The 11,602-nt window shown below is 38.7% G+C and overlaps 1 protein-coding gene across 1 annotated transcript in view; it reads right to left on the reverse strand.

Annotated features, from left to right (window-relative positions):
* LOC141096108 (piezo-type mechanosensitive ion channel component 2-like) overlaps positions 1-8,967 on the reverse strand; it is a 242,528-nt gene extending 233,561 nt beyond the window's left edge. Inside the window, 4 exon segments of the mRNA XM_073582522.1 lie at positions 4,030-4,192; positions 4,939-4,981; positions 7,360-7,461; positions 8,922-8,967. Of these exon segments, the coding sequence (XP_073438623.1) occupies positions 4,030-4,192; positions 4,939-4,981; positions 7,360-7,461; positions 8,922-8,967 (354 nt within the window).
* Positions 8,968-11,602: the final 2,635 nt, after the last annotated feature.

The following is an 11,602-nucleotide window of genomic DNA, read 5'->3' on the forward strand; positions in this document are numbered from 1 at the left end:
TATGGTTGTCTCTGTGTTTATCTATGCGATTAACTGGCTATTCACATTGAATCAGTAATAAAGTATATATCTTTTAATCTGGTTTTTCTGTTTAGTAAAAGACTGTTTATTTTGGATAGGTGGTCTCCTTCATTAAACTTTTTAACACCTGGTCCTGGCCATCCAAAGTCATCAGTAGCGTGATGAAGACGAGCCCGTACACACAGCAAGGATCCTCACCTTCATGTAATGTGTCGGGGCGTAAAAGATGAGGACCTCGCCCATGTCTACGGCCTCGTGTTATGTTACAGACACATAGTGACGAATCTCTGGGACCAACAAATACAAAATCATCTTGATAATGTGCCAAACCACCTTTCATAGACCGCACCACTACTACCCACTCAAAAGAATACAAAAATGCTTCAAAATAGAAACAAGACAACGAGCACCCCATCGTTAAACACTTATCAACATAGCAACATCTTTCAATTGAAGGCCCAACAAATTAAAGACCTTTGGGTGAATAGGAAGTAGCTTAAATGTAGACTTGATGTCTGGTCCCAGGCCCAAAATTTCTAACAATTTCTGCAACCTGGTCAAACGAAGTATAGCTCACTGAAACTAACCTATGATCAATGCAGTCATTTAATACAGAGCCATATGGCTAAGACATGTGGTGAATTAGCCGAAATGAGTTAGGTTCTTTCTTTGTAACCACATCCAGAGGTGAGAGGTGGAAGTTATCAAAAGGTAGCTTAAGAAACGGACCCGCCACCCTGCCAGCTTTAATCTCCTTATCCAATTTTGCTGCTAGCACCTCTGCGTGAAGTTCTATAGACTTTAAATTTTGAACCCAAGTGCATCCACTATCAGTGAAAACAGTCAGCAAAACCGTCAACTACGAGTTTGGCTATCTTGCGGTTTCGATACCACTCTAGCCAGGTTTAGATGCTTCCCAATTTTACTGGTGTCAAGGCTTTGTTAACGTATTCCTTTGTGAATGGCTGACCGGGCACATTTGTTCTCTTAAAACACCTTGCCATAGGGTGTGCTCTGCTACCAAAGTAACACTCATGTTTGTACTTGCATTTATTAGGCCATTTGCATTGCGACTCGTTAAATGCAAAACATGTCCCTTTTTAAAATTAGCCTTAGGGGAAAAACACCGTGTCTTTATTACCCTGGATGGTAGCTTCAGGTTAAGCCAGAGTGTAACATCCTTAAAGCCTCATTTTGGAGATGGAAAAACTTCCTTTTTTAATGAGAAATTTCATTGAAAAAATACCAGCTTAAACCATCAAAGTTTATTATAGATTATATCCACGTGTTGAAATAGTCCTGAACACTTTTCAAGAAATTTCTCACCTATTACACTAGCATGTATACAAAATGCCTGCAACCAGTTATTTAAGGATCTAGGTATAGTACAGGGTCTGTCGTCATCTGACTCTTTTTTTGTCTAATTTGTCCAGGAATTCCTAAAAAGCTGACAGCAGTAACAGCAGATTGAAAAATTTGTTACGCAAATTTGTATTCTTTTATTGACATAGAAAAATGAAAACCTAATGATGAAATGGAACATGTAAGAGCTTCCTTGTAGCAGGATACCCCTTCATATAAGTGCCTCTGCTACCTCTGCGTCCTGGGGAACTGGCTAGAGCATACAAAGGGTACTGTTGCAGGGGGGAAAAGACTCTGCAGGGAAGCTATGCATAAGGCTAATTGGGACAGGACAGTGAGAATTTCTGCATGGGAGATACCATACGCATCTCCAGCTGCCCAGTTCTATGTGGGGTGGTTCCACCTACTGGGTTGGTTCTCTCATCCACTAGCTGACCGGACCTCCGGACCAGCGGCAGCACTCCTTGGCTGGTGGTCGACCGAGCCCTGGCTACCAGACAGCTGAGGTGTTGCGCCTGCCACACCTCTTCTTTCTCAAAGCAGTTCCAGGGTCATTACTTTTCAGACCGGTGATGGAAAGTACAAGATTCTTCTTCCCTTTGGCCGCGCTCTACTGCACATACCCGCTCTCTCCGATGATGTCATCACGACCTCCGGGGCTGCTTGAATGATGTCTACTTCTGGCTCATCCCTCATCCTCATGCTGCATCAGGATCAGTTTAAGGAGGGGAATTCAGAAATCACTGCCACTTTTTATCTCCCACCAGCCCACATTTGTAAATAATAAATACCAATCACAGATCAACACAAGGGGAGAAAAATAATTCTGTCCCTCACTGATGGTTCAAGACTGGTTTGCTTCCCAACCACAACCACCCACCATGTCTTGGGTGAGTTTGCCAAGTGCATGGAGACAAAAAACTGGAGGAAAAACTTTCCCGCCGATTAACCTCTTAATGAGAGAGAACATATAGTGTAAAGTAATGCCATGTCTTCCCCTCCTAAAGGTTCTGGGGACCATCATTATGTTCATTTTTTGTGTTTTGCAGAAACATTTCAGGCCGAATCCGCACATACTCTAAGGATTAAATTAGCACAGAAGACCTGAAGTAGATCAACCTCTGCAGAAATTAACACCATTTTTTTCATGAATGAATTTCTCAATTTTTTTGCTTCCTTCACTGCACAGTATCAAAGCTAAAACCACTTTTACACGTGCTACAGTTTATTTTCTGTCAGAATTTGGTTGCAGAATAGTGGACTATACATCAATAACATCAATAGAATCAATCAGGAGTCAGAATGTCTAAGGATCCATTAAACAATGGATCCTCCAGGTCCATTATGGCTCCCTAAACATAGAAGCCATGATACCACTCTGATCAAAAACTTATATTGTCTACTTTTCATTGACAAAGGATTGGCCAGTTTGGTGAGGTGCATGGAAAACTATAACAGACAACACCTGAATTATCCTCTTCACGACATCCACCGTACATGTACTTAACAAGTCGGAAGCGGGTGTATGGAGCAGAATCACGGTATGTTACAGCCAGTACCTGCCTCTAACTATCACGGGGTGAGCAGAGCTCCTTCTGCAATTGTTAGCCAGTTAAATGCCGCTGTCAAACTCTGACAGCGGCATTTAACACGCGCCAGCATGGGAGCACGTCATTTTATGCGCCAATTGAAGTGCCCGTGACATGGTTGCAGGTCGCCAATGGGCTGCTATGACAGCCAGCGGTTTGTTAAAAGACCCTTTGCTTGTCATTATGGAGTTCTTTTGAAATCCTGCTTGTGGCCGGGCTTCAAAGGAAACCATGATTTTTGCTATATGCAGCAATTCTGTGGCTGTTTTCATTAAAAAATATGAAAAACAAACATAAAAGTTCAAATCACCACCTTTTCCCCCATTAAAATAAAGATATTTTAAAAAAATACACATATTTGGTATCGGTGCATTCAGAAAAGTCTGATCTATCTAAATAGTAAATTAAAAAAAACAATTGATAAACAACATCAACAAAAAAAAAATCAAGAACGCCAAAATTACGTTTTTGGTCACTGCAATACCACAAAAAATGCTGTTACAAGCAATGAAAACATCACATCTATCCCAAAATGGTATGATTAAAAACCTTGTCTTGCCTCGCAAAAAATAAAGCTCCATCAACTGAAAAATAAAATGTTACTTATGATTTTTTTTTCACCACTAACATAATGAAATAAACCATATACCGTATGTTTGAAATCGCTGTAATGGTACTGAGGAGCAGAATTATATTGCATGGTCATTTTTACCGCAAAATATACACCATAAAAACAATTCCCAAAAAACAATGCCAGAATTGCGTTTTTCAAAATATCTCCCCACTTGGAATTTTTCCAGTACACTATGTGTCAAAATGACTAGTGTCATTAAAAACTCGTCCCACAAAAATAAAGCCCTCATATGTGTATATGGACAGGAAAATCAAAAAGCTATGGCTCTGGGAAGAAGGGAAGTTAAAAACAAAAAAATGGAAATTGGCCACTTCATGAAGGGTTTATAGACAAAAGGCAAATCCCATTCAGGAGCATGTGTGTAGTGAATAAAAATCCTCCTCATATGAACACTCGTGTCTGTCTCTCGTGGGATAAGCTCACCTCATCTTCTTCTTCCTCCTCGCTGCTTACACGAACACTGATTTTAGGAGCTCCTGTTCTTACTAGTTTTTTGCAGGCCCTTCGAATAAAGTATCCAGAAAATAACATGCCAATATCGGAGGCTAACAGGCGGACGATGTTCCAAGCATCTACATCGGTGAATCTACAAAATTAAAGAAAGAACCGATCAAGAGAATGACATGGATCACATACGTATAGGAATATCAGTCGTTCATTTCATTGAACCAGCCAACCATGGTTAGTTATAATCAAAATCAGCCATTTAGTCTAACTTTCAAGGGATATGTACTCCTGAAAATCACTCAAGGTTCTTCAGGAAAATAGGTGGAAGATTTAATATGTCCATACACTTTGGCCAACAGATCTCTCCAAACCTCCCATGCACAAGTATGCTCGCGCAAGTGAGCTTTTGTTTTAGATGGGGAGAGGCTAGTTGGTGGCTGCCAGAAGCTCTAGAAGTGTCTTATGTTCTCAGGGCAGCAAAGAATAAGACGTTGAAATTCAAGATGTCCAATCTTTTTTTCTTCCCATACCATCTATAGGGGAAGAATTTTGACTCCATACACAAAATTGAAACTTTTGGAGATATTAGACTAACGTGTATGGTGAGCTTCACTGGATCGGCACCGCTGCGGGAGTTGAGTATCTATTATTTTATTTTATACAGGGTAAACAGAACATTTAAGAAAGGGGTTAAAGAGTTGTAGACAATAAAGAGTTATAGACATTGTACCTCTGCAGTTCTTCCTATACCGGTCTTCTTATATAGTTCTACCTAAAGACATGCTATTTAGTCTAATAGTTGAGGAAGTGAATGCATCTTTCACCAGATACATGTTCATAAAATCTAAAAATCAAATAGGTTATTTACTACAATATCCTTCTCACCTCATAATTCCAAAGTGTTTCAGGATTTCCTCCCAGAGGTAATCTGAATAGATGGTAACAAAGAACATACTCATTATCCAGAAACAAACCAACGTTATAATAGTGAGCAGTTATTGCATTACCCATATAGATATTTATTAACTGTATGCTGATCACCTTTTATTTTACCGCCTGCATCCACTATTTTTGTTGCTCTTTTTAATATGATACAAGGTAATATAAGGGGCATTTCTTTTAAAAAGATTTATCATTGTTCTACATAATATATTTTATTAACCATCCTAATGCTTCAACTACCATAAGGGATCATACTCCTTTTTAAAAAAAAAAAAACGGCCGAGTGCAATCCAATAAAAAAATCGGATTGCACTCTCTGACCAATCTTAATCTATGAGTCCCAGCTCATTTGGGATTTTTTTCTCAGCTAAGATCGGGTTGAGAAAAAAATCGCAGCATGCTGTGATTGTCCTCATATCTCGGACGAAACTCGCCATTGTGCCAATGCATGTCAATGGGTGTGACAAAAAAAATCGCACGGCACTCGGACCATGCAAGTGCCATCTGATTTTTACACACCCAGGTCCTTGAAAAACCGACATTTCATTTGCCGCATACAGTAAAATCACAGCGTGACAATTTAGAATAGAATTTATAGAATACATATATATACATAGAATAGAAAGATATAAAGATGTTAGTCACATATATAATTAGTACAGAGCTTGAGTAGATTACTGTACATGTATTTTATTACTAAATAAATAATTCTGTGAAAAAAATAGCGTGTGACCCCCCAACATTTTATTAACCAGCAGAGGGAAATCGGACATCTGGGTGCAGATGTTTATAGCCTGGGAAGGGGTATGGAGCTTCCAAGGCTATTAATATCAGCTCACAGCTGTATACTTAGCCTTTACTGGTTATTGAAATGGGGGACCCCAAAATTGATGTCCCCCTATAATTAATAACCAGCAAAGGCTAGGTAGACAGCTGTGGGCTGATATTAAAAGGCTAGAAAGGGGCCATGGATATTGGCCCTATCCCAGACTAAAAACATAAGCTCTCAGCCACCTCAGAAATGGTGTATCCATAAGATTTGCCAATTCTGGCACTTAGCCTCACTCTTCCCACCTGCCCTGGTGGTAAGTAGAGTGATAGTATTGGGGTTAATAATGAAAGGGAGAAACTGGGAAAGAAAAAAGCACAATAGGGTCTTATCCAGTGACAATGGGTGTCAGAAAAAGGGGAGATACACTCACCTTATTAGGTTGCTGAATGGCAACACAAAACAGGCATATAGCAGCTGCTGCACAGATTACAGGGAAACCGACCATGGATATAAAGATGAAAACAGAGGTATCACTCATGCGCTACTGATGGCGAATTGTCGGTAAAATAAAAAGCTTTTATTTAAACAGGTTTAAAAGTCAACACGTTTCGAGGTCACGCAAGATCTCTTCTTCAGGACAAAACCTGGTGAGACAGCATAAAGGACAGCTTAACCATACAGTCCCACCAGGTTTTGTCCTGATGAAGAGATCCTGCGTGACCTCGAAGCGCATTGAGTTTTAAACCTGTTTAAATAAAAGCATTTTGTTTTACAAACAATTCACCGTCAGCAACGCATGAGTGATACCTCCGTTTTCATCTTTATTGGGGTTAATGTCACCTTTGTATTGTCAGGTGAAATCAAGCCCAGGGATTAGTAATTGAGAGGTGTCCATTAGAACTATTCTAACATAGAGAATTGCTCTATGTAAAAGCTCATGTTAAAATCGCATTGAAATTGGATCGCATTCGCTTGTCATTCGGATGCCATGTGATAGAAATTGCATTGTACTCGCAAGAAAATCGCATGACACTCATCCACTTTTCTGGACCTATATTGGACTGTTTTTCTTACTGAGATAGGTATGAGCCCTTAAACTGCAACCTTTTGCCACAAATTAATGTCATCAAAACACCTGTGATTGCTTTCACACATCAGGTTTTTTCATATGTGAAAAACAATCCATGTTTTTGTGTGTGTGCTGGATCAATTTTTAGTCTGTGTGGCAGTTTTTGTAAACCTTATTGCTTCCGTTTTGTCTCATATGGGAAAAAAAATTCTTATCTTCTCCTACCCTTTAAACAGTGAAATATGGATGCTATCCTATCCATTTTTTTTTATTAATGGGCCATTGACCTGCATTGGCGAGTATGATCATGCTGATCATAGTAGCATATGTCTCCTATTATTTTTTTGTTATTTTATAGACAACCAGTCAGCAAAAAAAAAAAAAATACATATGAAAAGGTACATTGTAATAAGGAAGTGATCTATCCACACAAATAATGGAAATCAACATATACAAATGATGCGTGAAACCTCCCTGAGTCTGATTATACCCTAAAAATTCTACCTCCCGTACAAAATCCTACCTTCAGGAGGAACATAATTGAATGCAATTTGGAAAGATGACTGTATGACGAGTAGCAGGAAGCTGGTATAGTATATAGACTTTAAGAATTTTCCAGTGTGTCCTAAAGGAAAGAAAGAAATAAAATAAGAAAATAAATAGAATAAACACTAAAAAGCAAAATTCATTTAACCCAGTTTCCAAAAACCCAAAAATTGTAATAGCCTGCACTTGTTTCATTATTTTAGATTTTTATTTTAGATTGCTTTCCTGTAATTTTGCAAATGGGATAAAAATTTGTGACTAAAGGCATTTAATGAATAAGGCTATGTGCACACGTAGTTTTTTGGGTGTGCGGATTTTTGGAGAGAAAACCGCAGGTAAATCCGCAGGACAAAAGTCCTGCGGTTTATCTGCGGTTTTGCCCTGTGGGGTTACACCTCATAATGGATGAGGTGTAAAACTGCAGCATTTCTGCACCAAACAATTGACATGCTGCAGATTGTCAACCGCAGCAAAACCGAACGGAAAAATCCGCAGCATGTGCACTGCGTTTTTTTTTTCCATTGAAAATAAAGCTACTGTACAATGCAGCAAAATCTGCTGCGTTTCTGCAGAGCCAAAACCGCTGCAGAAAAGCAGCAGATTTCACTACGTGTGCACATACCCTAAAGGACAGGTTAATACAACTGAATTAATTTGAAAGGACCCATAAAATGCACCCTATTTCCCTGGGTCTCAAACCGCAAGCGACTTGTCCTTAAATGCGTACAGAGTTTTGAAGTTTTCCTGATTTTGATATTTTTTTCTTTTTCGCAAATGGGTTTATAGTTTAAAATCTGAAGTGAATTTGTAGCCAGTTTTTCAATATGATCTGGATAGATCACTTGTAAAGTGGAATGTGTGTGTAACAAAAAAAAAATCATGCAATGCATACTATGGAACAATGCAGCTCTACAGCAAGATAATGGAAAGAGAAGAAAAAATATTCCCAGAAGATAGGTACCCAACAGTGCATCCAGAAAACAATGTTATAAATGGTTACTAAAAAGCACTATATATTAAATAATATATATATATATAGACACACATAACATATATAATAATCTTTATTTTTATATAGCGCTTTACAGTTTGCACACATTATCATCACTGTCTCGGATGGGGCTCACAATCTAGATTCCCTATCAGTATGTTTTTGGAATGTGGGAGGAAACCCACGCAAACACAGGGAGAACATACAAACCCCTTGCAGATGTTGTCCTTGGTGGGATTCAAACCCAGGACTCCAGCACTGCAAGGCTGCAGTGCTAACTACTGAGCCACTGTGCTGCCTATATATACATTATATATATATATATTACATTAGATATATATGATAAATATAAATACATGTAAAAGAAAAAGAAAGAAATCACAAACCACTTACTTTATAGAAAAAAAACTCTAAAGAAAAACGCATTCCAAGTAATAGAGTTATGAAAACTAGACTTTTAGGTCTGAAATTTCACAAAGAAATAATGAAACAAACTACATATTAGGAATTAAAAACCATTTTTAAAAAGTCCCCTCAAAATAATTTACCTTTCATTGTAGTGTATGATGGTTTTGCTAGAAGAGGGATAAGCATTAAGTACACAAAATAGATGACGGAGAATCCATTGAAACGGATGCAAATGGCTTCAGGATGGAAAGAAAGTGATATTAGATGTTTTCAGCTGTAATAATACATTTTATAAATTCTATGATAGATTACATTATAGATTTTTTTTTACATGATTAGGTTATGAAATTTTGGATGAGCACCAAATTATAACCCAAAAATCTTTGCGTAATCCTATATTTTTCTGAGAATACACAGATAATCTCTCGGATGCCACTTAGAAAGTAAGAACTCTAGAAAACATAATATATACAATTACGTCCTTTGAGAAAGATTTGTGTGAGACTACAGAAGAGTAGTGAATTTTGATACCTACCTGCCAGTAGGCAGCCAGGGAGGAGGAAACGGAAGACTAGCCCGCATAGTAGTTCATTTGCCATTCTCTATGCCAATCAGCAGAGGCCGGTTTGGATGGGTCGAGCAGTGTGGTCACAATAGGATAAACATCTTTGCGTGCCTGGGAAAGTATTATATTTGCATTTACATTTCGTGCCCTGGGTTGACTGATGGGTTCAAGGATTTAGTAGTGTCAATGAAGAGTACAGACCCACCTGAGTGTCCACACTGATCAAGAGAGCGGCCAGGAGTGAGAGGTCTTCCCTGTGGTGAGGGGAGGTGCCTGAGAGCAAAGGGAAGGAACATATTGATCCAGATGCCCTCATATCCCACTGCTCTCTGGGCAATTCACACTGCTATTAAATCTCACTCCTCACCTTCCCGGCTCTGCTGTACACAAGCAAGCTGTTCACAGTGGAAATGCAGACAAAGCTTAGGTCATGGAAGCTCAAAACTGACTTCACAAAGAGAAAAAAAAATGCTTGTGCTAGATGAAAGGAGAACATTCCCACTGGTAATGATTATTGGTACAGAATAATATCGCAATATCCTGAAATTGGTTTAGATGTATCATGTCTCCACATAGAAATGGTTTTGCAGTAATTACAACTATTGCACCTCCCTTGAGATCTATTTATTATGTATCATGTATCTAAAATATTGTGAGATGCTCACAAAGGAGCTTAATAATAATAAATCTTTATTTATATAGCGCCAACATATTCCTCAGCGCTTTACAGCTTACCCCATTGAGAATGTGTAGCTGAAAATTTGGCCCGGAGTTTCTCTCGAAGGTGCTGTTTCCAATGGTGATTACAGGAAGCTAGACGAAAAATGGGGAAAAATTCTGGCACAACCATCCAGGAATAAAACATATTCTTTATTCCTTCTATAAAGGCATATAGATTTATAACACGGCTCTATGTATACGTGACTGTACAGATTAAAGCTCCAATACATCATTTACTTTTGTCTTTTTTATCTTGAATTAGTTGCCATTTTTGGCTCTAAATTAAGAAAAAAAATGGTTCATGTGACTCACAAATTCGGCACAAGTAAAAAATGGGCTGTTTTTGCAACTTTAGAAGCTAAATGTCACACATTGGAGCCAAAAAAGATGTAAAAATTGCAGCAAAGATGCTGACATGCTTATAAATACACCAGGAGGAACTACTGTGGCGTTGCACCAACTTTTTGCGACTTTAAAAAGTTGTGGACATGATGTATCATGTGTCCAAAAAAATAAAAACGTCAAGGTGGCAAAAGGCAACCATGTGCAAGACACACAAACCTAGACAAAAAACAGGCGCAAAGGCAATGATGAATGGGGACCGAAGTTTTCACTGTGCTTAGTGCAGTGATGATCTACCAATTATAAATATCCAGATTAGGACAAATATGTATAAATTCTCCCTTTTCCAGAGTGCTATACTGTTATATAATTTTATAGTGAATTCCTTCTTAGACAAAATAATTGTGATTATGTATTGAAGAATTAAAGAGATTGTCCACTACTTTAACATTGATGACCTATCCTTAGGATCAATGTCTTATCAGTAGGGTTTGACACCGGGAGCAGCGGCAGCCGCAGCCCTGAAATACTTGCTTATGGCTGCATCCACCTCCTAATCAAATCAATAGGAGGTAAATGTGTAGTACCCAGCCGCAGCCACTGTCAGAAGATGGCCAGTTCTGCAAGGGTGTGCCTCATGCTGGCAGCGGCCACCGCCTATGCCAGGAACAACTAGTCACTGAGGGTGCTGGGTGTTGGATCCCGACCGATTAGACATTCTAAGGACAGATCATCAATGCTAAAATAGTGGACAATCTCTAATTCATAATGGCCTTTCCTTTAATAGTTTTTTTTCTATTCCTGGAGAACTCCCTTAAGATCTTGGAAGAGGACACCCGGAAACAACTTTTGTTCCTTCTATAATCCAGACCTGAGAGTAGTAGCCACTTAGTATCCTCCCTATCCGTGGACCTGTGTGATTGTCTATCTCCTGAAATAGTCATAGAGTGAAGAAGCGGCCGAAAGTAATGGAGAGTTTAGAACAAAATAGCGCAAAGGAAATGTTGTACAGGTGCCCAACCAATCAGATTTCAGTTCTCATTTCTCAGAAGCTGTCTGGAACATGCAAGCACTAGTGATTGGTTGCTATTGTCGATTGCAACACTTTTCCTTTGCATTAGCTTTAGCAAACACAATAAAAAATACATTATTACATATTTATACAAGTCATGTATAAATATGAGAGTTGATGTA

Source organism: Dendrobates tinctorius, unplaced genomic scaffold, assembly GCF_039654945.1.
Source record: "Dendrobates tinctorius isolate UK_male_01 unplaced genomic scaffold, ASM3965494v1 ptg000071l, whole genome shotgun sequence".
Taxonomy (NCBI): domain Eukaryota; kingdom Metazoa; phylum Chordata; class Amphibia; order Anura; family Dendrobatidae; genus Dendrobates; species Dendrobates tinctorius.